Raw genomic sequence first — 27618 nt, forward strand, 5'->3', positions numbered from 1 at the left:
GGAAGAATGGGCTAGGTACCACTGGCATTAGGCTGAGCCGAGCCCGTGTTTGGGGACTCTGGTGGGTAACTCCAGCCTCCCGCCTGCAGGGTTCCGGTGGACGCTGGTCGTGGTTTTGAAACCGAGGAGGAAGGAGTTAAAATTTCCGTGGCTTAGGGTGAAACTGTGCCTTGTTCCCACCAGGTTAACGTGGGAAACAAAGTTTCTGAGCTTGCCTTGCAGAACAGCAGGAGGACCGCTGATAAGAGAGTAGCTTGCTGACAGCCGCCTGCCTAAGCATGCACAGGAGCATTGAGACACGAAAGTGACTGATTGTAAACTTTAGATGTCACAGACTAAAAATCCACTGCGTGCAACACATAGAAGCCCCGGAATTTGCACGTGCGACCCGTGAAGAAATATGAAAGACAGTCGCGCCTGGGCAGAGGACTCTTAGAAATTCAGCCCCCAAGGCCACATGCTCCCCCCTCCCTTACCTGAAACCCCAAATAAAAACCCTGGCTGGTAGCTTTTCCTGGAGTTTGGGATTACAGTATTAGCTGCCCATTCTCCTTGCTCAGCACTTTGCAATAAAATTCCTCCTTTCTTCCACTACACCCCGTGTCAGGGATTGGCTTGCTGCCGAACAGGTGAGTCAACCCACTTCAGGTTCAGCAACAGTCTGGGTATCAGTAGGGAATCGGGTGAAAACGCAAGCCTTTGTGGTTACCCATGGCCCCTCCTGCCCTGTCTGATCCCCTCTCTGCATGGAAGGAAACCAGGGAGGAAGCAGCCCCCAGAGAAGGAGGTCCGAGTGGCCCTCAGCTATCTAAGAGCCGCTTGAGTGGGTGGTAGTGAGTTTAAAGTGAGAACAGTCAGCATGCTTCTGTGGAACAGAGACCCCCTGGCATTCGCTCAAGTCATAGGGTGTTGAAGAAAGGAAAGGGGGGAGAGGGAGTGACCAAGATGCTCCTAGAACCCAAGGCAGCCCTGGGGACCTGCCACTCCCCCTGTCTCGGTGTTTCTGCATGTGTTGGCGCACCTGTTCCACCTCCCCTGTCCACCCTAAACTCTGACACGCACTTCTAGGACAGGATGCCCAGATGGTGCCCATTATGCGACTTCCTGAAGCATCCTGCTATAGATGGGACCAGAGGAATCATGGGAAGGTTGGTCAAGTGCTTCTCCGTGTTCAAAGTGCTTTTATAAAAGGTATCCAAGGCGGCCTGCTTCCTCTCGACAATGCTCTGTGGCAACCATGAGTATCTGGGTCTCAGAAAGCTTGAGGAGCTCCCCAGGTCACAGAGCTGCGGTGACAGAGCCGGGATCTGGACCTGGGTCTTTGGACTGCTATTTAAGAGCTCCCTGCACTCTGTCGTTCTGTCCTGGTTGTTCTGAATTGCGGGGAAATGCCTTTTATTAGAATAGTCCTGCAAATTTAATTCATATCTCCAAGCCGCCTGGGTAGAGCAACGTGCCCCATTTCAGATAAAGCCTTTCACTGTATGAAAACAGTCTTGGAGCTCGTGTCCGCTCAGCCCATCACAGCAGCCGCCACTGAAGACCCCAACTTGCCAGCTCCACCCTGCCCCTGGCCGTTTGTGAGCCAGGCAAGCACGTCTTTCCTCAATCTGGGGCCATGGGAGGCTGTATCCAGAGAATATCTTGGAACTCCAGGTGGCTTTGATGTCACTCCCCAGAGTCCTGCTGTCAAACGACCTCTGGACAGGTCCCCTGGACTCTGACACCAGCCTAGATTGAGACTGAGTTCACCGGGCTCCTTTGAATTCTGTCATGTAGACTGCTGCCCCCTCCCTGCCGCTGAGCTCCTGCCTAGCGCCCCGACCCCGTGGCCTCCCTAAGGGACAGTCATGAACAGCCATAATTAGTGCAATCATCCTAATTGGCATTCTCAGCATTAGTCACAGAAAAAAGTCCCAGAACTAATTTTTAAACTCCCTTCAGATTTAGGGGGGTGGGGGTAGTCGGCACTGTGCCTCTCAGCAGATTTTTCTTTCAAATCTTCTAAATTGTCACAGACACAATATTAAATATGAGAACATCACTGGCCTCTGGGGAGGGACGTTCCCTGCCCGCACCCACCGCTCCTACCTCTGCAACAGCACTGGGGCTTCCTTTTTCGGAAGCCCCACCCCCACCCCAGTCCAGAGTGTGTGAGCCAGGCCTCTCCAGAGCACCACATCGAATGGCTCAAGACTTGACATGTGACCCACTTCTGTCCAATGACAGTGGCCCTGGGAGTTTTGCTGGAATTACTGGGAAAGAGGCACCTCTTTCTGTTGGGGTTGCTAAGCAGGAGGATGTGATCCTGGAGCTCTTGGGGGCCTGCCCGGGAGTGGAGCCACCCCTGAGGAAGGCAGAGATGGCAGGGTGGCAGACCTCGTCCTGTGGGCATCCTCGGAGCTTTTGGATCCAGCCTTGCCTGAAGTTTTCAGTTCCTTGACCCAAGAAATTCCCTGATTTTCAAGCTAATTTCAGCCTGCACTGTGGCTTACATTTCTGTCACTTGCAACCAAACGAATCCTAAGTGATATAAAAGGAGGGGGAAGATACCTTAAAATTAAACATGGGGTCCATTCTCTGAGGCCCCTGGGCCCGCTCCTTGGCGCGTAGTTGAAATGGACGGGTTACCTGTTCCAACAGCTGCTGCTGCCTCGCAGCCGCCTCCAGCGCAGCCAGTTCTTTGAGTCGGGCCCGGAGGTGGGCCAGCTTGCCGCCTTTTGCCCCCTTGGCGCCCAGCTTTCCCGCTGCGGCCAGGGCGGCATTGAAGAGCTTGGGGGTGCCCGCCCGGGGAGGAAGGATGAGCACGCTCTTCTGCTCCTTGGGCTTGTTGTTATTTCTCAGCATGCGCCTGAAAGAAAGCAGCGGCTACTAACACCACAAGAACACCCTGGGACAGAAGAAAGACTCGTTTGTGGACGGCCCTTTAAGTTGGAGTTGTGTGATGGTGGTTTTTTGGGTTAACAACTTTTAAGTGCCTTTTCTGAGCCAAGCACAGACTGAGTGCTTCATGCACAGCATCTCACTGAATGATCAGAATAACCATATGATGTGGGTCTTATGGTCTGCACATTATAGATGAGGAAACAGAGGCTCAGAGAGGTTGAGTAACTTTTCTGAGGTCACACAGGAAACAATGAAGGACACTTTAACATATGGAATCAGAAACAGGATGCCCAGATGAGAAAGGAACCACAGCTTTTTGCTTCTCCTTCTCCTTGAGCTTCGTTGTAATTTCACCGTCATGACCATCACCACTGTCAACACTCACTGAGTGTCTGTATGTGTCGGGCCCTGTGCTTGGTCATTTATAGGCAGGCATTCTCTGGTGACCTCTGTGATCCCTATCCTGGTTTTCATGCCTCTGTGTGGTCCCCTCCCCTTGAGGCCGAGTGGGACATGTGACTTGCTTTCAACCAGTAGAAGACAGCAAAGGAATATCACTTTGGTGACTATGCCACATAGGGTTGTGATCTCTGTCTTGCATGGAGACTGTCTCCCTTGCTGGCTCTGATGAAGCAAGCAGCCGGGTCGAGGGGACCCGTGTGGCAAGCACCTGTGGGCAGACACCGGCCAACAAGTAGCTAGGAACTGAGGCCCCCAGTCCTACAACCACAAGAAAGTGAATTTGGCCAACAACCATGTGACCTCGGAAGCAGATCTTTCCCCACTCAAGACTTAAAATGCGACCCAGCTCTGATTATAGCCTTGTAGCAGACCCACCTAAGCCGTCCCCAGACTTCCGACCCATAGACACTCTGAGATAATAACTGTGTGTGGTTTTATGCTCCTAAATTTGGGGGAATATTGTTATACAGCAACAGATAACTGATACACACTCTGTCGTTTAAGTTTCACAGTCGTCCTCACAGGTAGGTCCTATTATTCTGCCTCATTTCAAAGGAGGATATGGAAGTCCAGAGGGGGTGAGTAAGTTTCCCAAGGCCACACAGCTGGGAAGGGGCAGAGCTGGAATTCAAACCCATGCCTCTGACCCCAGCACCCCAGATCTTAATGAATATAAAGCAACATCATAGTCACTATCTTCTTGGATGCTGACAATACTCCTGTGACATGGGAAGGGCTGGGATTATTGTACCTATGAGAGTTGGGGAAACTGAGGCTCAGAATGGAGGGAATGACATGCCCAAGGTTGCTCGTAAGTGGCAGAGGCAGAATTACAACCCAGATCTAAATGCAGTATACTGCCCTGCTTCTCTGAATAAGGATAGAATTTTCCATCTAACAGAGCCCCAGCCTTTTATAAGTAATTTTTCACACTACAAATATGTGATGAACGGTTTGGCTCAAGAACAAATGAATTTCGCCTGCAATCTAGCGGGCCTAGGGTCCTAATTGGCAAATTCATTCATCAGACTTCCAGCAAAAGTTGTTTGTTTAAAAATGAGGCCATTACAGGCTGCTTATCTAATCAGAGGCAAGGGATTTAAATTGTGCATATTGCTATTAATTGCCCAAGACTTGCATTTTCTAGATGAGGCTCCCCCAGGAGGACGCAAACACGATAATTCATCAGAGGCCTCTAACATGCCCGGCACTGTCACCTGTGTCATTTGAGTCCATAATTCACGGCACAACAGTCTGCGGGAAGGGTCGGCGTGGTACTAAAATGACGTACAAGGAGCGTCTCTGAGACCGTGGCTGATTGCTAATGGCTGTCTCTGTTTTGAAACATTGAGCTGGCTTCTGGGACATTTCCAGATTAAAGAAATTTATCCTCATTTTCAGGTGACACGTGTTGCACTATAATTAGGCTCAAGCATTCACCCTCGGAGAAAGTGGCACGCTCCATTTCTTGGAGCAGCCAAGCCAAAGAGCTGAGCACTTCACTTCTTGGGGGCCTCAGGTCTCCCCTCTGTAAAGCAGGGAGCTTAGACAGAATCCCACACGTGACTCTCACCAACTCAGATGTCCTCAGCCCCATGGTTCTCAGACTGCTTCTCTCCTTTGATGGGCAGGGCTCATACATGATCCCCTGCCTGTCTCCTCAAGCTCGCTTCCAGACAACCAGCCTCTCTGAATGAATCACGTTCACGCCACAGCCCCCAGTCCCAGGCCCCTGTCCTGCAAGGCCTGTCAGCGTTTCCTCCTTCCTCTGGCTGCCTCACACCAGCACCCTGCAGGCATGGTCAAGAGCGAGGCCTCTGCGGGATCCTAGCTGATCTGCCAAACCCTCACCTAACCCAGCCAGAGGAAAGGGATTGCAGCTAAAGCGTGGTCTCCCTGGGCAGCGCTCCTCTCGCAGGGGGAGGGAGGGAGGGTGAGGGGACCCGGTGCCAGTCCTGGGACATAAACAGTCAGCGCTCATTATTCGCGGTAGTTCAGTTTTATAAAGTCCCTGTGAACACTGAATTAGCGAATACTGAACCATTGCTTCTAGAGGAAACACAGGGTGAGGTCTCTGTGAGCCTGTCTACACAACAGTCTCATCAACTGATCAATACACAACCTTATCTTGTGTGTGTTTCTGTTTAAAGACATCTTGTTTAATATACACTGTTGATTCATTAACAACGAACTCACGGCCGACAGCACTGTAACTCATGCCTGAACAAAGGCGCATCCCAGCCTTCGCGCCCTTAGAACATGGGACGACACTTCAGCACGACACTGGGGGCCGTTCTAAATAGCAGTCACCAACAAGAATCACAAAAACGTGGCACACCATAGACCGGAAAAAGACCCTTGTTTACAGTAGGAGCTGAAGCAAGAAGGCAGAACGTCAGCTTCCGCTGGGATGTGTGCTTTGGGCGACTCAAATTTTTTGCTTCTCTGAGCGTGTCTGCAGATGACCGTGACAGCCCCGAGTGTTGATTTTGGGGTTACGAATAAATTTTGGTGAGTAGGCAAATTGCAGATACGGAATCCATGGACGATGAGGATTGATTGCACTTTCTGATCCCTCGGGAGAATAGGAGGAAGTGGGCAGACTTTGTGGGAAAAGTTCAGGCAGACCAGCCTTTGGAAGGGCCCTGGGGCTTCTCGGAGAGCAGCCAGGTAACGTGAGTTATGGGGCAGTTTCTTCCCCAGGGGACCCCAGCGCCTTGTGTGTATGAGGCTCTAAGTCAACACTACATCCACTCACCTGGACACTGCCAAGCGGATCCTGTAAAAACCTAAGTCACATCAGTCACTCCTCTGTGTAAAGCCCTGCATAGCTCCCATCTCCCTCAGGGTAAAAGCCCAAGCCACCATGAGGCTTCACCTACAAGGCCCTACCCAATCTCATCTCCTTGACTTCTCCCAGCCCATCTCAAGCTGTGCTCATTTTCTTACTGGTCTGCACACACACTGAGCCTGTGCCTCCTCTGGGCTGTTGCACATGTGGTTCCCTCTGCCTGGAATGCTTTTCCCTGCGGGAAGTCCCCAGCTCACTCCTTCACTCTGTGCCCGTCTCAGTTGAAATGTCACCTCCTCAGAGTGGCTTCTCCTGACCCACTTATCTCAGACAGCTCCCTCCATCACCTCCAATTCCTCCCGTGGCTCTGTGCTTCCTCATGGCCCTTATCCCCAGCTGACACATCATGTCATCACTCACGTCTCCTCAACTAGAATGTAAGCTGTGTCTAGGTCCCCAGGGCCTAGAACAATATAGTCAATAAATTACTGTGCTGTGTGAATGGCGTTGGTGCGTCTGTTCCTTTATCGTGACCACTCTCTGTGTAGGTTATTTATGGTGTCATTTCACAGAAGAAGGGGAAAATAAGCATGTGTGACAAAAGGCAAGGGAGGAAAAACCAGATATGTGGATTCAAAAGGCTTTATCCGATGGAAAAATTATAGAGAGAACAATTATTATTAGCATTTATCGAGTTCTCCCACATGCCTGGCACACTGCTGGAGGCATTCACATATGCTATTTTGTTTAATCTTCTCGACAACAAAGTAGGGGCTAATTATCCTTATTTTACAGTGGAGAAAACTGAGACCAGAAAAGTTAAGTAACCTTTCCAAGGTCACACAGCCAGTACCGCACACAGATGGGATTTGAGCCCTACCAGCCTCCCAAGCCTATGGTGGTTTTTCTACATGATGCTGCCTCCATCACTCAATTTAAAACCTGATCTTAAGGGTTTGAAAGCAAAAACCTGCTTTTCTAAAAAATTACCTACTCCTCAACGATACAAAATACAGATGCGCAAGGTTTTTGTTTGTAATTGCAAAATATTGGAAATAGACTAAACGCCCATTCATAGGACGGCTCTGCAACTGCCCAAAAGAAGGAGGAAGCTGTCTAGGACTGGTGGAGAATGTTTCTCAGGATTTGTCACGTGAAAAGAGCAAAGTGCAAAAGAGAATGTACAATACGCTAGCTTTTGGGATAAGACAGAAAGGGAAATAAGAAAATATTCACGGATCTGCTGATTTTTGCAAAAGGAAAAGCAAGAATCCAAAAGCAGAAATGAATGAGCTCGGGTTCCGACAGGGGGCAGGTGGCGACGGTGGGGGGGTGGGGGGGAGGTGGGACACTTCTCTGTGTACGCTCCTTTGTAGTGTTTTGACTTTTGGTATCACGTTCATGTTCTACCAAACAAGAATAAATCAGCAAGGATTGGTGGGGGGATCCTAAAATGGAATGCAAACTGAAACATGCGAACCTAGTTGTATCGCAAATGAGCAAATCACCCACAGTAAAGGCAGGAGGAAGAGAGCTCATCCAAGGAACTCCTAACCCAGCGCTGACACCGTGTGTGCTCAGGCCGAAGGCAGAGAGAACCGTGCTCTGCTTAGAGGGCCATCTTGTCTCCAGGAGCACGGGGTAGTAATTCTGATGCTGCTTTCTCTGTAGTGGAGGGCTGAACAAATGAACAAATGCAATGAGGATAAAGGGAGCCACATTTCTCAGTGTGGGAGAAGGAATTTACAAATGTAGCAAAGGAGAAGATTAGAATGGACTTTGTGGGACCGGCCTCGTGGCTTAGCGGTTAAGTGCGCGCACTCCGCTACTGGCGGCCCGGGTTCGGATCCCAGGCGTGCACCGACGCACCACTTCTCCGGCCGTGCTGAGGCTGCGTCCCACATACAGCAACTAGAAGGATGTGCAGCTGTGACATACAACTATCTACTGGGGCTTTGGGGGAAAAAAAATAAATAAAATTATAAAAAAAAAAAGAATAGACTCTGTGGTGTTGGATTGAAACTGTTCGATGTAGATATAGATACAGATGTAGATATAGATATAGACACAGATAGATACAGACAGAAAAACAGATCTTAATATATGTGTGTATACGTGTGTGTGTATGTGTATATATATTTGCATTTATACATACAGATGTGTATGTTGGTGTATTTCCCAGCTCTGTCCACTCTGGAGCCCTAGCAGCACCCCAGGAGCAATGAGTGCACTGATTCAGATCCTGGTTTCTAAAAACCGCTCCCCTCTGAAAGGAATCAAGGCTCCTTGGAGAAATGGCCATTTCCAGGGACGCAGCCAGGAAAGTACGGAATGAGCTTTGAGCATCTTATTGTGCCTGTAGGCAAGGAAGTGAAACTGAAGGTGAAGGAGTTCAAGTTTCCCTGGATTAGCGTGAAACTGTGCCTGTACCCACCAGGTTAACACGGGAAACAAAGTAACCAAAGTGTCTGAGCTTGCCTTGCAGAACAGCAGGAGGACCGCTGATAAGACAGGAACTTGCTGACAGCCCTCCACCTGACTAAGCATCAGTCAGCAGCATTCAGAATCTCAAATGACTGATGGTAACCTTCACACGTCATAGACTAGAGATCCACCGCATGCAACACACAGAATCCCCCAGAATTTGCACAGGAGGCCCTTGAAGAAATATGAAAGACAGTCGTGACTGCGCAGAGGACTCTTAGAACTTTAGCCGCCAAGGCCACGTGCTCTCCTCCCCACCTTATTCTCACAGTATGCTTTGGCAAAACGCTTAGAACCTCACCTAGGCAAGCTAATTTGTAACCGGTAGAAAGAACAACTTGTTAGCAGAAAATTTATGTCCTCTGCCCAAACTGTTCCTTCTGTCCCAGATAAGGAAGGAATTGAGGTTTTCTTAGATTCCTCAGGAACGTTGCATTCAGCAGATCCGCTATGGAGAGGTACCCAGTGTTCTGTGCTCATCCATCACCGGACACTCCTGAGCCCCCTTCCCAACCCTGTTTGCCTTGTATAAGTCGTTTCCAAATCCATTCCCTTTAACATGGGTTTTCTAGGACGATAGTCCACCATCTTCTGATTTGCTAGCTTATGGCTTATTAAAGTTTTATCTCTTGGCCTTTTATATTATGGTGAGCAGATCGAGCCCTTGCTCAGTATCAGAAGTGCTAAAATATGATGGGGATGTAACAAAAGGTCACTAGAGCCAGCCTGAAGAGGTTCCCACTGGCCAAATATGAAAGGATTTGAGCATCAAAATAATGATTGTAAAAGGATATACATGAAATAAAGCAAATCCATGCTGATATAAATAGATAAATGAATAAACAAATAAATGAGAGAAGAGAAAGCTCTTCCTTACAGTAGAATGCTTGCTAATAAATGTAGAAGGCCTGAGGGAGTCAGAAAATTACTGTTCTGCAGCCATCATGGCCATCATTGTGGGGAACCTTCAGTGGATGCTAAAAGCAGTGAGTGAAAGTTTGATGAGGAACAGGAGATCGATACAGTCTCAGAGTGACTCCCCACAAATGACCTATTAATTACAAAGAAAGAAATAGTCGCTGCAGAGTGCAGAAACTTTAACCAAGTGATCACAGTAAAAAGCATCAATATTGGGAGAAAGCGGCATCTCGTGCCTCTAGATATGCTGCACCGAGAAGGACGCAACATCATTTCTGAAGAATTCCCACCCGAAATGCAGACCCTGAATGTCATCGCTGGAAAACATCAGATCAAACTAAATTGCGGGAAATTCTTCAAAATAACTGGCCTGTTGGGCCGGCCCCATGGCTTGGTGGTTGAGTGAGCGCGCTCCGCTGCTGGCGACCCGGGTTCGGATCCCGGGCTCGCACCGACGCGCTGCTTCTCTGGCCATGCTGAGGCCGCGTCCCACATGCAGCAACTGGAAGGATGTGCAGCTGTGACACGCAACTGTCTACTGGGGCTTTGGGGGGAAAAAATAAATAAATAAAATCTTTAAAAAAAAAAATAACTGGCCTGTCCTCTTCGAAGAAGTCAACGTTCTTAAAGATAGAAAAAGGCCGAGGAACGTTGATCCTAGATCGAAGGAGACGAAAGATATGTGCCAACATGGTGCGATAGGTGATCCTAGACTGGATCCGGGAATGCAAAAGAAGATCTATAAAAGACACTTTGGGGACAATTAGCAAACGTTGAATCTGGATAAGGATGAGGTAATAGTATTGTTTCAATATTGAATTTCCTGATTTAGTAAAGGTACTACAGTTCTGTACGAGAAAGTCCCAGTCCTCAGGAAATGCACACTGAAGTATACACAGATTTTTTTAATTGAGAACACGTACCTGGCCTTCTTCCGGAGCAACTTCTGGGACTCAGGATAATGCACCAAGATCTCATTGAGGTCCTTCTTATCCAGAATGAAGAGGTTGGTGAACCCGTGGGCCACCACGTTGGCTGTGCGCCGATTCCCGCCCCCGACAGCCAGCAAGCTGGGGCAGAGAAGGGAGGCGTGTGAGACCCTTCGGAGGCTGCGGTTTCAATCACACTAAAATCTTAATTTTCGCCCCTGCGTGGAGCACAATGATGGCCTCACGAAGGTGAGAGCCGGGGACCACCCTGCCTATGTCAGCAGGTGCCCGTGCTGCATCTACAGAGGATTCCTCAGACCCACCAAAGGGCCCTGAGGACGTGGTCCCTCCATCGGCCATCCCCTCTCTTTCCCCAGCCTCTGCCCAGGTCCCCTCGGTCCACTGCAGCTCCCCTCTGACCTTATTTCTCCAAACACAGATCCAGCTCTCAGCGTCACCAGCACAGACTTCCCGTCGGGACCACCCAGGACCTGCACCTGCCCTGCCTGGATGATGTACATCTCTCGGCCTATCTCCCCCTGAAACGGAGAAGGGGTGACCAGAGAAGCAGCAGACTGGGCCCGGAGGCTGGTGTCACAGCTCGGAGGAACCTGGGCTGGGGTCTAGCCCTGCCAGTGACTTGGTGTGTGGTTTGCAGCCAGTCATATCCTCTCTCAGGCTTGTCTCCCCATCAGCGGATTGGGGACAGTGCCCACCCCCAGCCTGCCTCACTGACAGGATTACAGTGGGGAGTTAGTGGTGCGATGGAAAGGACAGGGCTAGATAAGCTAGGAGGTGCAGGTGTAATGGTATTCTGCAAATTCCCGACTATCCACAAGATGGAGGGCCCAGAGGAGTGGAAAATGTAACGGTGGTTCATACAATAAACTGATACCTATACCTAGCTCGTATCATATCAGCAGCTCGGAAAGCGTTTGCTAACTAAAATAAGAATAACAACAATAGTAATGTCTAGCGCTTACATAACATCTTTCTCTGCCAGGCGCTGCTCCAAGTGCGTTGTGTGGCTAAGCCTGCTTAATCCTCAGCAACCCTCTGAGGTAGGAACTCTTTGCCCAAGGTCGCAAATCTAGGCCGAGGCAGAGCTGGGATTTGAAGCCAGACAGTCTGGTTCCAGAGTTCATGGTTGTTATGGGCTGAGTTGTGTCCCCCCAAATTCATCTGTTGAAGTCCTAACCCCTGAGTCCTCAGAATGTGACATTATTTGGAAATAGGGTCATTGCAGATGCAATGAGTTAGATTAAGACGAGCTCATACTGGAGTTGATGGGCCCCTAATCCAATATGACTGGTGTCCTTATAAAAGGGACATTTGGACACAGAGATGGGCATAGAGGGAAGGCAATGCCTCTTCAAGACACAGGGAGAAGATGGCCATCTCCACGCCAAGGAGGGAAGCCTGGAGCAGATCCTTCCCTCCCAGCCCTCAGAAGGAACCAGTCCTGCTGACACCTTGATTTTGGACTTCCAGCCTCCAGAACTGTGAGACAATACATTTATGTTGTTTAAGCCGCCCAGTTTGTGGTATTTCGTTACGGCAGTGGTAGCAAACCAGCACAATGGTCTTGTAACCAAATTAACCCAAGTGAATGAATGAATGAATGAATGAACAGCTTGCTTTGGACGGCAATCAAAGTACCCGGTCTGCCAGGCATCCTCCACTGCTCACGCCCTCGCAGGCCCCTGCCTGGCCTGCTATCTGTCGGTCTCACCTGGCATGTTTAGAGGCAGAGAGACCAAGGACACGTAGGTCGATTACGCCTCTGATGCATTTCACAAACGTCTCCTGGCCATTTCACACTTGCATGACCTTCTTAACAAGAAGGAAGAAAGTTTCGTTTCCCTGTTTCTGCGTCCAGTTTGACACGGGGCGAAAGTGTGACGGGTCTAACGAGCGCACCCCACCTCACTAACCAGCCTCGGGGTGCTCAAGTGGGGTGGCCTGGGGGTGTCTCAGCAAAATCGTCGCAGAACAAGACTGGACAGCAGAGGGCGCCACTCACACACGCTCACCAAGGGCTCACCTCAACTTCCCCCTGTAAACTCCCCAACAGCCTGATTCACTCTTCCTCATCTGAGCAAATTCTACCTCACCCGCAACGATGGCAGCACTATCCACGGCATCTGCTCTGTGCTATCACAGGGCCAAATGTCGTATGCTCATCTTATTCAGTCCTCACAACCACCCCATGAAGGAATTACTATCACTCTCCTTACTTTAGCCGTGAGAAGAACCCAACTCAGAGAGGGCAAGCCACTTGCCCAAGGCTGCACAGCTAGGAAGCGGCTCCAATGTCAGACAAATCACTCTGTCGCTCCCAAACTCTCTTGGCTTCTAAGGCTGCAGCTTTAAACTCTCAGCCATCTGCAGCACACTTTCCCCTTCCTCCCCCAGCTCGCTGCTTCTAGAAACTTCACTGGAGCATACAACTTGGAGGCAGGGGCCTCTTGGGCTGGGGGTTTCTGAGTCTTACAGGGGTTGCTTGGGCAATATTTTCACCCCTGTACACACACCCGGCCTTATTAACAGCTCTGTAACAAGAGGACTGAAATCTGGCTCCTATTCCTCGACTCAGCTACTCACACACCAAGGGACCTTGGTCTCACCTTGAATCCCAAAGAGTGAGAGCAGAAAGGCCCTAGACACAGTCTAGCCCTGGGATTCCAATCCAAATGTTTTCCGGGACCAGGTGGATGATGTAAACTAGTGAAGGGAGCCTGGTGTGGGGCAGCGGGGAGTGGTGGGGCCTGTGGCATCAGGAGAGAGCATGACGTCCCCTTCAGGGGCAGCCCCTTCTCCATTCCAGCTGACTCTTGCTGTTTGGGAAAGTGGGGCTCAGTGCCAGCAGATTTTCTGTTTTCACCCAGAAATCTGGATTTTTATGTGAAACCTTCTAATTTTTAAAGGTCGGAAACTAATTTAACTTTTTTCTTTTTTTTTAGATTAGGCAAAAACAAAACAAAAAGTAACCTCTACAAAACATCTGTGGGCTGGCTCCTATGCAAGGGCCATCAGTTTGCAACCTCTGACCCACCCCACCCCTTTTCCCACCCATTTTCCTGACAGGAAGACCAAGGCCCCAGAAGCAGTTCCATTGACACAGTCCAGGGCCCGCCTCGCTTTAGGCTCCTCACTGTCCTTTCCTGTAGAGTGGGCTTCCTCAAGTCCTGGCCCCCATGTTCCGCTGCTGGGGAAGCAAAGCCTGAGGCAGTTCTGAGCTCAGCACCTGCAGCTGGACAAAGCCCCCTCGTGCCCCGCATCCCGGGATCCCCGGGGTCAGCTCACCAGACAGAGCTGCTCTGCTCCCTCCCGACAATTCCGCTCTCCCTGGGCCCGCAAATCTCCCTGGGCCTTCGACACACGCACCGGCGGGGCTGTACATCTCAGACCGTGTGGCAGCGGCCTCGGCCCTCACCTTCTTGCACACGTAGTCGTTGGGCAGGTAGACCACGGAGCGAAGCCTCTTCAGCATGTCGAAGATCATCTGTCGGTCACAGCCCTGTCCCCGAGAGGAGGGGAGAGAGCCCCGTTGAGAGGCAGGTGTGGGCTTGGGGCCTTCCAGAGCCCGAGGGCGAGGGCGCTGGGCGGGCGTACCTGGAAGAGTGCCACTTTGCTGACGATGTTGTAGTTCACGTCGATGGCCAGGTCCAGCCTCATCTTGTCTGGAAGCTGCACCATCAGCTCTGACTCGTCTGCAAACGAGACCCTGGCAAGGGTCAGAGGCATGGCCAGGTCTCTCCCCGACACACGTGGGGCTGAGTCTACACTGCACTGGCTGGCCTGGGCACACCATTCCTGCTGCCAGAACCACTCTGGATTGGGACAGTGCCCTCTCTCGCCTTTCCCTCTGCCGATAACACCTGCGTGCACCTCCCTGGCTAACTCCTACTCACTCTTCAGAACCCAGCACTAATGTCACCTCCTCCAGGAAGCCTTCCATTGAGATGGCCCCACCCAGCTATTATGTTAGCAGTTCCTGTGCTGTCATACTTATCACACCCTTTATTGCAATTGTTTGTTAGTGATCTGTCTTCCCTACTCACACTATAAGAATAACATTAGCCAGAACTAAAGTACATTGAACATGTTTTTACAGAATGCTTTACGAAGATGATTTTATTAAATCCTCCCAGCACCCCCAGAGGTGCCCACCACCATAATCTCCACTTTACAAACAAGGAAAAGGTGCCCACGGCCACGCAGCCCAGGGGGGTGGAATCAGGATCCCAGCCAGGCCCTGCAGCTCCAGAGCTCGTCTCGGGAGAGCAGGAGCCGAGTCTGTTTTGCCCACCATGGGGTCTGCAGTGCCCAGCAGAGAGCCTGGCACGGAGGGAATGTGGGTGACTGGAGACAGGAAATGCACCATCTGACCCCGACCCCGATGCCCCTCCCACTGCACCACAATTACTTGTGGGCTCGAGCTCTGCGTGAGCCTGGGCAAGTCAGGGCCCTCTCTGGTCTTTAATGTGCGCCCCTGTGAAAGGGGGCAGAGATACAGATGTCACAAAGCTGTCACCAGAATGGAATGAGGCAGTGGATGTGAACACACCTTGTAAACTGTAGAGCCCTGTGCACTAGCAATAGGTAACAATGAAGATTCTACTGCTCATTGTCCACAGACCTGCCAACACCCCCAGCCCAGGAGAGCTTGGGGCTGAAGTACGGCTTCCTTGAGACCAGAGAGAACCGCAGTGTGGCCCTTTTATTTGGCTGAGAGGGTTGGGGAGCTCTAGGCCCAGTGCCAGCAGCCTACAAGTTTTTTGGGGACCCCGAAAATGACATCTAAGCTCTGAAAACAAAATTACTAGCTCCCCAAGATAAAAAAGAAATTGGAAAAAAACTTAAAATTAATGAACATGTAATTAGCATATTCAAATTTCATTAAGGGTCCCATCTAGAATCCTTGAAAACTTCACTACATGTGGAAACAATTTACAGGTAAGATTCTCTCACTTTGAATTACTGAGCACACCCCATTCCTGACAAGAAAGGGGAAACAATGGTGAATTAAATGCATTGTTGCAGCCAAATAACTTCAGAAGCAAAGTATAACATCAAAAAATTTACCAAAACAAATATATATATGTGTATATACATGGAAAGAGAGAGAGACAGAAAGACAGAGCCTCCCCTCTCTCCTGATTTCAGTGGTACGTGTATCTCCGATGGGGATGCACTGCAAAGTTGGCGAAGGTGGGTGGGGCAGAGCGTCCAGAAGACAAGCCCCTGGAGTCTTCAGGGGTCTCCTGATGGCCCAGCTTGGGGTACCTCATGAGCATCTCCAGGCCCCTCTTGCTTAAATGTTGGGGCTGCAGCCAGGAGAAGCCCCAGTGCCGGCGCCTCGGGGACACAGGCAGAGGGCAGGCAGACAGGGCGGGGCGACAAGAGTGGGCGGGGGAGCTGGTGTGGGGGGGGTCTTACCCAACATGCCTTGGGAGTGCCAGGTGTACTCGTACCAGGTCTTGACGCGGCTCTGCACGGCCCGGGGGATCTTGTAGAAGTTCATGTACTTCACCGTGCTGTCCATGCAGCTGCGGTAGTAGGTCTGCCCCGCCGTGGCGGCCCCCACCACGTCTCTCATCTGGGGGCAAGGGTCATGGAAGCCACTGGGTCAGAGTGGGGCCATCAATGGGCGTTGGGGACGTGTGTCGTGGGCACATCTACTTTACACAGACCAGGGGTGCCTGCTCGCGGTGGGTGGGGGAGATCAGCAGACAGAGGGAACCCCATGCCCACACACGGAGGTTTTGCTGATGGGAAACATCCTGCCTCCAGTGTGGACAGGACAGAAGGAGAGAGGCTGCTGGCCCCTTGGGTGCCCTCAGGTCTGTGGGGCCACACGGGAAGGAATGCCTGGCTGGGCTGGCTGATTCTGGTACAACATGGTCCCGCGGTGCCAGAGGCCACTTTGAGCCCATGATGGAGGACATGTGAACCCAGTGTACTGCTCCTCAGGGTGGGACCCTTCAAAGGTAACTCCTAGGACCGCTGATCGTCACCTTGGGCACTCACTAGAATATGAGCTGCACCCCTAGCACATTGGAAACTCCCAGGGGTTTCTCTCCAAGGGAACAGCCCATATCCCCAACCTTTGCAGAAAGCCATTCAACCCGGCTCTCCCAGATATCCCAGAGGGATTGACGTTTCAAATGGGACGTGACCTCAGAGAGGGACCTCCACCACCTCCTTCACCCAGTGGGTCCCAGAGCTCCTGGCTGCTGGCTCTCGGTCCAGTGCTCTTTCCCGGGCTTAGTCCCAAAGGAATGGGCACAGATGGGGACATTCTTGGCAGCAGTGGGAGGAAGAGGGGCCCTGAAGGCAGGTGGGTGGGAAGCCAGACTAGTGACCCAGCTACCTGTCCGATCATCACGGAGAAAGCGAAGACGCCCGTGAAATAGTTCAGCAGCTGGAAGACAATTTCAAAGAGCGTCTGGGGGTCGGGCAGCCCGCCAATGGTGATGAGAGTCTTCACAGCCCAGTAGTAGCAGCGAATGTAACTAGGGAGAGAAGAGAAGGGGGACCCCAGTTATCACAGGCCCCACCCTGCCGACCCTGGGTGGCCTGGCTCTGATAGATGTGCGCTGTGCAAAAAAAATCATTTACAGCCCACAAGTGCAGAGAAACAGCCTCTCACGTGCGCAGAGCACTCTGCAGTCTGCAGGGCGTGTTTGCAGACGCTCTCCAGTCTGGTTGTGGCTCTGCCCCAATCCTGCAGGGACCTGCTGTCATCTCCATCTACAGATGTGGAAACTGAGCTTCCGGGAGATTGCTAGAAAGTGTTGGCAGGAGGATACACCAGGGTTTTCCCACTCCTGAGGCCTGGGTTTCCTCAATTTCCCTCAATATTATTTCAATTTCCGGTCTTTCCTTTGCTATCCCATCACATTGGTTCATGGAAAGCAAAAACAACATCCAAGTTGGAAGGTGCCTCAAGGACCACCTTTTCTGACCCTCCCCCTTGCCCACTCATTTTCTGGATAGAGAAACTGAGGTTCCCGAAGGGAAAGGGAACACCCACGGCCACCAGCTGGCAAGTTCCAGAGCCAAGACTAGAACCCAGGGTGTCGTCGGCTTCTCTGAGCTGTCACCGCCCTTAGTAACCCCTCGACACAGGCTCATGAACCTTCTGGAAGGGAGGTGGGGGGGATGGGGTCCTACTGCGCACTAAAAAGCATAGGAAATGCCCCGAGCTAGTCTCATTATCACAAAGCAGCAGGAGTCCCTCCTACGCCTGTCCACACCATCAGGCTGTGCCCTGCCAGGGGTCAGCAAAGGGCCAGGTCAGCAGGGCCGAAAGATGGGGCACTCCCAGCCGGCTTTCCTGTGCCTTCCTGTCCTCCCACCAGGGGGTTGTGAACGTTCCTGTTCTCCCACCTGTGGACACAGGAACCACTCAGTGTCCCGATATACCCATGCTTCCAGGGACCCTGCTCAGCTCTGAGATGGAGAATGTCATCCAGTTGGCGATCCTCCGGTCTGAGGATGACCCTAACCCGGTCCTGCCCTAGGCTCCAGGCACATGCTACTTATGCAGCATCGTAGTTAGAACCTGGGCTCTGGAGCCGGCCTGCCCAGGCTCAGACTCAGCTCCGCCTCTTTTTAGCTGCATAGCCTCAGCCTCCTTCTCCTAAAATGAGCATGCCAGTAGAACATCCTTCACAGAGTGATCATGAGGACGAGATGAGGTGCTAGAAGAGCGCCTGGCACGCGGTGGACTCTCGGTAAATGTCAGCTGTCAGAGCCTTCATTGTCGGTGCCTGCCGCGTGCCTGCAGTGGGGAACAGTAGACTCGCCTGTGTCCTCAGGAAGCTCACCGTCTAGCAGGGGCAGGCAAGAAAACATGCCATGAGTGCTGGGAGGGGGAAGTAGAGGTTGTAAGACGGGCTCTGCCTCTGACTCACTGCAAGGCCTTGGGCAGGGCTCTGATCCGCCCTGCTCCTGGTTACCAGCAGGTGCATGGCCTGTGGGGTCAAGCCTCCCATCATACTGGCCTTGGCCACCAGAGGGCGCTCAAAGTGGCCTTTAGTGGGACTGAGCTGGGTGCTGTTTGGGAGCTGGATGGAGGGGCTGCTGGGGGCCACCAACAGAAAGAAGACCTGAGTAATGTCCACAAACCTCTGGCTTTCCCCCAAAGCCTTCCTGGTTGGAGGAATCTTCCACTGGCATGGCACGTCTTAGGGGCCTCCCTGAAGTCCTTGTGTCTTCCATGCTGCTGGGTCTGGGGGGACCCCTGCACGCCCAGGCTGGGCAGAAGCAGAGCAGGATGAAGGACGCAGATGTGTAGGAACTCGAGTTTTCAAGCCCTGGACCATAGCAGGCACTCAACAAACCATCACTATTTTGAAAGCTACCTTTCTCTGTGATACTGAACTTCTAGAGGAATCTCCCTTCACTCCTTGTGCTTTTTGCATATATTGGGGTTCTCTGTAGATTTCATTTGGAAAAGAAACGGGCTGCCAAGAAAGTGTGCCCTCTCCCCCGCTGAGAAGCAAGAGCTCCCGAGAGCCCTGCTGAAGGAAGTCCCCGACGCGTCTCCATCCTCTCCCTTCCCAGCTCTCCATTCCGTCCCAGGACCGCCCGTGATGGGGGTGCCAGGCCCAGCCTGGGACGTGGCTTCTTAGTTTGTTGGGGTACAAACCCTTTGAGAATCTAAGGAAAGCTAGGAAGCTTCTCCTTAGGAAAGCCAGCATGTTCTCAAAATTTAGCTCCAGTTTCCAGGGGGGTTCCTGATTCCCTTAAATCTCTGGACCCCAGGTCAGGAGCCCCTTTTCTGGTATGCCGGCTTCCCCGTAAGAAAGGCCTCAACTAGGAAGTGGGGTCACCGACGCCTGTTCAGGCACGGGCTGGACATGTTACACACTTGAGTTTATTTTTTCACGCAAGAAATCTAAATGTAATACTACCCCCGTTGCGCAGATGAGAAAATTGAGTCTCAGAAAGGGTAAAGGCCTTACCCGAGATCACACAGCAAGCTTTAAAGAATAGCTTCTGTTCTTCCCTTTGCTTAGAAGGGATCTTTGAGTCCTCTCTCTGCTCCCTTGTGAGGGGATGAACGAATGAAATCATGGGTTCAGGAGCAGGGCTGCAGATGGGTTCAGCCGAGGGGAACAGGGAACAGGGCCGGTGGTGATGCAGGGGTGTTAGGCCGTGACCCCATCCCCGACACGCTCCATCCCACACGGGTGTCAGGGTCCCCTCCTGCCTGCCTGGGCTGCCCTGGGCTCTGGGACATCTCTATATAGGTGTGACTCCCCTCAGGCCACAGACCCACCGCAGAAGGCGACAGCCGTGGCCGCTGTGGCCGAGATTGGGGCATCGTACTGAGAAGGGGACGTTCTGGATGAACAACCAGGCTACAAAAAGACCGCCTCGGACTGAGTGACCGCCCGTTCCAGCGCCACCTGGAAGAAAGTGCTTGGAGGAGGTCAAAGTGTTGACAGCTAGCCTGAGAACATTTTGCGTCACTAGTGGGCACCACCCAGGGCGAGGCAGGGCCCCCCTGAGGTGACTAACTGACCCCCTGGACTCTTCCCCCCTCCTCTTCATCATCACGGCTGACCGAGCACCCGCTACGGCCCGGCACCGGACCAGTGACTCAGACAATCTAATCCTCACAGCTTACTTCTTCAGGCTGTGGGTGGGTCCCATCATCAGCACCCTTCTGCAGATGAAGAAACAGGCCCAGAGAAGAGAAATGACCCATCCATGGCGAGCAGCTCCAGGAGTCACACCCTGGCCTCCTGTCACTAAAGCCTGTGCTCTGAATCTCCAGGCTCATCCCCGATCTTGACCCCACGTGCTCCTCGTCTGCTTGCCACACTGCCCTCCCTCCTCCTAATCGCGAAACCCTTTGTCGTGACCTTTTGGTCTAACCGACAGACCAACATCCCCCTAACTGGTCCGTCTGCTTCCCCCGTCCTCCTCCCAGGCCATCCTCCCATCAGCCATCATGAGAGTCACCTTTTGAGACCCCCCTGGGTCCTGTCATCCTCCTGCCTACAAGGCTGTGATGGACAAGGGGTGAGAGGGTCAGTGGGGGAGCTTCTGACAACCAGCCAAGCCTTACAGAGGGGGTGGTTTCCGGGATCTCTCTGTACTTCCCGATTGACTTTTCTGTCAACCTAACACTGCTCTGAAAAAATAGCCCATTAATTAAAATAATGTTAATTTTTTAAAACTTTAAAAATGTTCATACCCTTGGCCCTGCCATCCCCCCTTAGGAATTTCTTATGAGGACATAATCAGGCCAGAGGACAAGATTCACATACACAGGTGTTCACTGCAGCATCGTGCGTCATACTGAAAAAGTGGAAACATCTTAAGTGGCCAATGATAAGAAAATGGCTAAACAAATGGTGGGGTTAATCTGTATGGTGGGGTATCTATATCGTGGTTTTTAAAAATTTAATGGTGGGAAAATATGCACAATTTTGTGTTATTCTATTTCCTCGTTGATGACATATTTTTTCACATTTCTAAAATTGGGATTATCTTACAATCCATGTATACATTTAGTGTAATATTTCTTTTTTTTTTCCAAAAAGCTGTATTGACTCAATACTGGGTCATATAATTAACTACATCTTAGAATCAAAGTAGTATAGTAGGAAGGAATAGGTTCCTGATCTTTCTTTTATAATCAGACAGAAAAGAAACCTTGGCTGGTTCCCCACTATTGAGAGCAGCGCCATCCAATAAAAATACGATGCAATCCACATGCATAATTTCAAGTTTTCTAGTAGCCACATTTTTGAAAAGTAAAAAGGAACAGGTGAAATAAATTTCCATAATGTATCTTAGTTAACCCAAATATCAAAATTAATGTCATTTCAACAAGTAACCAATATTTTTAAAATTAATAGTAAGATAGTTGACATGTGTTTTCATGTCTTTCGAATCCCGTGTGTATCTTATGCCTCCCACACATGTCAGTGGCGCTCGCATTTCAGGTGCTCGGTAGCCCGTGTGGCTGGGGGCCACGATATTGGACAGCACGGCTCTAGAAGGTGGGGTTCCAGCTTCTCAGATGGGGAGTCTGCTTGGCAACCCGGCCTGCCTGCCTTTCCGGATACTTCCACACACCGGCCCCCTCTAGCCATGCAGGACTGCTCCTGGCTTCTCCATTATTTTGCGACTTCGCACCTTTCTTCAGGCTGTTCCCTTCCCCAGGGATTCTCTGCCCCTTCTCTCCACCCACCAAGGCCAAGATCAAACTTAACTGTTCAGCATTGACCATCCCATGCCACCGTCCCCACCCCTCTACAGCACTGGGCAGATGGCACGACGTTAGGACCCTGTAGCCACGCTGCCTGGGTTCAAATCCCAGCTCTCTAACGTGTGACATGTGTGACCTTGAGAAGTCACTTCACATATGTTACCTCATCTGTAAAATGAGGGTGATCATAGGACCTATCTCATGTGACTGTGGGGAAGACTGAGCTACTACGCTGGGTGCTTAGAACAGGGCTGGTCCATAACAAGTGTCCTCCAATGCTCGCTGCTATTATCATTATCACCATCCCCATCATCATCGTTTGAGCAGATCCCACAGTGACCGGCGGCTCTCTGGATTGGCAGGTAGGTTTCCCCTGAGTGCCTTCTCCTCCACGGCTAGTGATGCCCGGGGAGCTGTGTTGAGAAGCATTGTCTGGTCCCACTCCCACTCTGCCAGACCCATGGGGTAGAGGGGCGGACGCATGTGTGAGGTCAATTTGCCAACTCTACTAGACTTTGGCATGCTGAAAGGATCTTTCGAGCAGGTCTTGTTCATGTCTGTGCCCCCCTCTGTCTGGCACGTGCAGGTGCTCAGGAAGTGTTAGCTTAGTGTGGACGGACGTGGAGACTCAGCACTTGAATTTGACCAGGTCAGTGGTGCCCTGGGGGCAAGGTGGCCTCGGCAATATGGCAGCATGGGACTCCTTTCTGGGAGTCTTTGTTCGTGAATTGCGGCCCTGGGGGGAGGACCGTGGCTCACCTGTTTCCCACGCCATCGTAAACCCAGTGAGTGGAGCCGATGCCCTGATAGGCTGATGCCCAGTAATACAGACACGAGTTCACGTGCAAACTGTAGAGCAGGTAGGCCGTGGTCCTGATGACCCTGCAGAAGAATGAAGGCATGAACACAGCAGCAGAAAGGGCGGCTGGGACCCCTGGCCCCCGGGGTCAGGACTGCAGGGAACAAGCCAGTCCTCACGTCCCCTCATGCCCCCCTCAGAGATGCCCTTGGTGGAGCTGCACGGCCCTGCCCAGCTGCCTGCAGGATGGACGCCTGGCCGATGGGAACCAGCCAGTGGCTGGAGTGGACCAACTGGATACTCCTTTGAGACTGCACCATTAGGAATGGTGGCGCTTGAATGGAAAGTTGTCAAGGCTAGGGGCTGGAATCGGCACAGAGCTCCCTGTGCGGGCAGTCCTGGGGAGTGGAGGAGCCAGAGGGGAAATGTATCTGCGGGGAGGGGCAGAGAAGGGACAGAGGCATGTGGAGATGTGGAGAGGAGCTCGTCCCCGCATGTGGCCTTGGTGGTCTTGCACGCCATCCTTGGACGTCCGTGAGACGGTCCGTACAACCGTTCCCCCTGTGTCTGAGCGCTTGAGGGGGTCAGTTCCCTGAGCTGAGACCAAAGTGAGGCCCGGCTCCCTGGAAACGCGGGGGAGCCGTGCATGTCAACCTGCGTGTGCCCTCCTCACAATTGGGGGAAACGGGACATTCCTGGTTCTCTGAAAAACAAACATCCCTTCGGAGAAGGGCCAGGAAGAGGCCAGGCTTCCGGTGGCGAGGGGACCAGCAGGGCCAGGGCAGCTGGAAAGGGGAAGAAATGTGGGTAGAGAATGGCTTGCTCCGTTCTGGCCGCGAACGTCCTGCGTCGTGTGTGTGTGTGTTCATGTGTGCGTGTGTGTGCGTGTGTGTGCGAGGGGATCTCACCTGTAAACGTAGGCTTTGCTGAGGATGGATTCCAGGCGGTTGTTAAACTCGAAGAAGGCCATGTACTGGGAGGAAGAGAACGGCATCAGAGCAGCCCGCTGCCAAGGGTGGCCCGCCGCCCTCACCTGCCCGGCCCAGTCCCCACAGTGCCAGGGCTGAGGGATCTTTCTGCAGCCCTTGGGGGGATGAGGCTGGAGGGTGAGCATTCACAATCAGAGGTCCTTAGCCCTCAGAGGGATGGGGATCAGACACTCCATTTACAAACCTTATTGGAAAACCATGGCCCCTCTTCCCGCAGAAATTACGTACTATAATCACGTTCTCACAGTCTGCGTATCATTTCAGGGCCCTCACAGACCTTCTGAATCCTATCATGAAACTTTTAGGGGTAGGTGGGTCCCAGGTTAAGGAGCCTGTTTTCAATGCTTACTTATAAAGAAAACAATTTTATAACGAAACAGCATCCCTCACACCCCCACTCATATCCTCCAAAGGCTTATTTATAATAATAAAATTATAATAATAACTCCTCTTTACCGAGCACCTCTGATGCCTGCCCTTTATTTTGGTGCCTTATTCCTTTTCTACATGTGAAGTATGTGTTATCGTTCTCCTTCTACAGACAGGAAATTGGCACTCAGAGCAGTTCAGTAACTTGCCCAAAGCACACGGCTGGTAAGTGACAGAGCCAGGATTCGAATCCAGATGGGACTCAAAGCTGCAAGCTCTTTTCATTATGTTACACTACCTTTAAATCTCTGCACATATGCTGTTTGATATTTGAAGATAAATTGGTGAAGATTCCCTAAGGGACATGCTAGCTCTCGTCCAGGGATTCATTCTAATTTCCGTCCAGAGTTTGCACAAGATGCAGGAGGACCATGGGCTTGGAGCCCTTGCTTTAGGCTCAAAGCGTTTTGTCCTCTGAGTTGTGCTAAACATTAGGCACCGAAGATATGCATGCTCACTACCACCATGTGAACCAAGATATGGATCCCACCTCTGCATCGGGAGTAAAACTTGGCCTGTGTATCCAACCTTCCTCACTCAACTGTTTGGCTCTAAAGCAACCTCTGAAGCCCCCAGGAGGCTGGCACGTGCCGGATAAGACTGGTGCCACTTCCCGTTTCCCCCTTCCCCTTGGCAGCCAGGAAGCTCAGAAGTAGCGTCCGTGCTCAATTCTAGCAAGGTGTGCTTTCTTTTCCTCAGGGTACTTGCATTCTTCCTATTTTTCTCCACCCCGTTTCTCCAGGTTATTAAGGTTATTGCATTGGCCTCTTTTGTAAATTCCTTCATTACGGTTTTGGGGAAGAGGCATCAGGCATCATGGAAGGAGAGAGATGAATTTATTGGTTGGCCAGAAAAATCCATTTGGGGGATCCAGCGTGCTCCAACTGGCTGTCTACCCTGGTCACATTAAAGGATGGTTACCAGCTCTCCACTCCACACGTGTCACCCTTGCTGGGACGCCAGCTCTGCCTCAGTGGCAGCAGGAATGACTGTAATGACACTGAGCAACAACCAATGATGAAACAGGTGTCAGGCTGCACGTTCAAATCCGTCCCCGGCGCTTCCTGGCTCCTGTGACCTGGGGCAAGTCACCCAAGCTTTCCAAGCCTCAGTTTCCCCATCTTTTGGATGAAAACCATCATAAAGCAGAAGTCTCTCTATAGTTACTGAAAGCTTAGACAGTGGAGACAGACTGCCTGGGTTCAAATCTGGACTCCACACCTTCCTACCTGTGTGACCTTGGGCAAGTTACTTAACCTCTCTGTGCCTCAGACTTCTCATTTGTAAAATGCTGGTACTAACAACACTCACCTCACGGGATTGAGGAGGAAGCACCTGTAAAGCCTCCGGAAAAATACCCAACACAGGGCGCCACAGAAGCCCTAGCAGTTGTAAGGAACCTCCCATCTCGCCTCAGGCCACCCCCACCCCCATGCCACCCGCCCCCTAGTGCCGGTGCAGAGCATGGGGGAGCTGAAGGCCTCGGATGGGGAAGCCCGCTCGCTCGTCTTACTTTCAAGCAGCGGGGCAAACGCAGGAGGGGGTTCACTCCGAATTTCAAGTAGAGCAAGTCCAGGGGCAGGAGGCAGAGCACGTCCATCTAAAATCCCAGGGGACACCAGAGTGCGTAAAACTGGTACCCTCATGGCTGTGGGATGGGGTGAGGTATGGGGTGGAGGGGTCTCTACCCATGATGGAAAGCTGAGGTCAGAATGCCCCAGGAGGGCCTAGAACTGAGGGCAGAAGGCGTCCCACCAACAAGCCTCTGTTTGGCTGCCCGGCCTGTGCCGTCCTGGTGGGAACCACGTCCCACAGGCCCCAAGTCCCCAGGGCCCCCAAGACACCACCCTCCAAGACCCCGCAGAAACCTGCATCCCCGGCACTCACCTTAAAGCGGCGAGACTTCAGGTAGTTATCCCGCATCTCCTTTTTGTCCGTCTGTAAGAAAATAAAATCGTGACTGTGAATTGGCCTGAGAGCTTAATCCCTGACCCAGTGGGAGCAGCGGTGGAAAATCTCGCAGAACCTCCACCTCCCTATCGGAGTAACAGCCGCATGGACACGGAACCCAGATGAGCTTCGGTGAAAGCCTGGGAGCGGGGGGCTACAGGTGGGGAGGTCGAGCCCCCGGTGGGAAGGGAGTGGTCACCCAGCTAGAGTCTGATTTCTTGGACGGAAAGCCAGGATACTGAACTTATTCTCAGCACGTTGTTCTTCCCCAGACCATCTGCAACCTTATTTACCGAAGAGCTGGCAACTGCTCTGATCGGGCCAGGAAAGAGGTGGCCCAGGGAAGGCCTTGTCCTCTAGATTGTTTTAGAGGCACAACCTCCCCTTGTCTGTACACAGGGGTGCAGGCTCTGCTAGGGTGGGATTTTGGAAAGTGACCTGCACCAGGAGATGAGAACTGTGCCTCCTGCTTCTGCCAAGTCACAATCAGGACTTCAGTTCCCACCCAGTAAGTGCAGTGGGCTCTTTGCAGGACCCAGGACATGTCAGTTACCAGCAGTTACCTGTGCTGAGCACCCTGAAGACATGACCTCTGTCCATCCTCACAGCAATGTTGTGAGGGGGGAGGAATTACTACTCCCATTTTACAGAAGAGGAGACTGAGGCTCAGAGAGGTGATATAGCTAGTTATGGTTGAGCCGGGATTTGAAACAGGTCCACTTGCACTAAAGGCCATTCTCTGGACCCCTTTCCATCTCTGATTCCATCAGGTGGCCCAGGAGCCGTTTCGCCCACAAGCAATATTTGATGTGCATAATTTGAATACGTCAAAGGTGTTGTGTTGTTGAACAAACACGGGCAGACTTCCTGCGATTTCCCTGTTCATTTCTCTTGCTGTCAATCGTGGCATCGGGGGTCAGTCCCTCAAAGGCTCTGGCTGCAGAGTCTGCCCCCGGCCACCCCCTCTTCCTGCCTGTGACTCACAATGATGTCCCCTCCTCTGACAAACTGCAGGCGCAGCTGGAACACGGTGATGTCCAGGAGGTAGACGAGGTCGCACAGGTAATCCAGCAGCAGCCAGAGGTGGATGTTGTCCGGGGTCTGGTAGGGGAAGGCCCAGCGCACGGGAATCAGCCAGCAGTTCCAATTCCAGGCCAGCACCACGAAGAACAGCCACAGGATGTACATCAGGTCTGCGGGGACGGGAGGGGGCAGGAATGTGCGAGAACAGCAGCTGGAGAGGGCTCCTCACGGTGGGATCAGGGTGAGGCTTTCTTCTTTCCACATGTCCGTCTGCACTTTCCTACAAACACTATATGTGGCACTTCGGTAACTTGGGGGGAGGAGTGTAAAACTATCTTTGGGTAAAAAATAAATCACCGCTAGGCTCTAATAAATCAGAGTACTCTGAGGAGGGGATGTGGGGGCATTATTAGACGATAGACGCCCACTAGAAAACACTTCTGCTTTCAATCCTGTTGAAGTTTTTCCAAAAATGTATTTCCTACCTTAGTAAATACACGACAGTAAACCTAGAAGGTGGACAGATGGATACATGGACAGGTGGATGGATGGTTGGATACCGTAGGTCACCTGGTCATTTTAGAGAACCAGTGGACATCAGGGCTGGAGTCCTGTCCCCCAAATGACTTCTTGTGTGACCTTGGGAATGTCCCCTCTGGCACCAGCCCTGCCCTCCTCAGAGAAGTCACAAGAGGAGGCCAGATAAGAAAGGCAGGGAGATC

General features: G+C 51.8%; 1 protein-coding gene across 1 annotated transcript in view; it reads right to left on the reverse strand.

The window, feature by feature from the left end:
• The window catches only part of CNGB1 (cyclic nucleotide gated channel subunit beta 1), a 68933-nt gene that overhangs the window by 3308 nt on the left and 38007 nt on the right, over positions 1-27618 (reverse strand). The window contains exons 21-32 of the mRNA XM_058527708.1: positions 26858-27066; positions 25811-25861; positions 25437-25523; positions 23414-23478; positions 22466-22588; positions 16847-16988; positions 15913-16072; positions 14086-14183; positions 13907-13990; positions 10891-11009; positions 10465-10611; positions 2632-2851 (exon numbers count right to left, since the gene is read on the reverse strand). Coding sequence (XP_058383691.1) covers positions 2632-2851; positions 10465-10611; positions 10891-11009; positions 13907-13990; positions 14086-14183; positions 15913-16072; positions 16847-16988; positions 22466-22588; positions 23414-23478; positions 25437-25523; positions 25811-25861; positions 26858-27066 — 1505 coding nt within the window. The remainder of the gene's footprint in view (positions 1-2631; positions 2852-10464; positions 10612-10890; positions 11010-13906; positions 13991-14085; positions 14184-15912; positions 16073-16846; positions 16989-22465; positions 22589-23413; positions 23479-25436; positions 25524-25810; positions 25862-26857; positions 27067-27618) is intronic.

The sequence above is a fragment of the Diceros bicornis genome, chromosome 32, assembly GCF_020826845.1.
Source record: "Diceros bicornis minor isolate mBicDic1 chromosome 32, mDicBic1.mat.cur, whole genome shotgun sequence".
In the NCBI taxonomy this organism is placed as follows: Eukaryota; Metazoa; Chordata; class Mammalia; order Perissodactyla; family Rhinocerotidae; genus Diceros; species Diceros bicornis.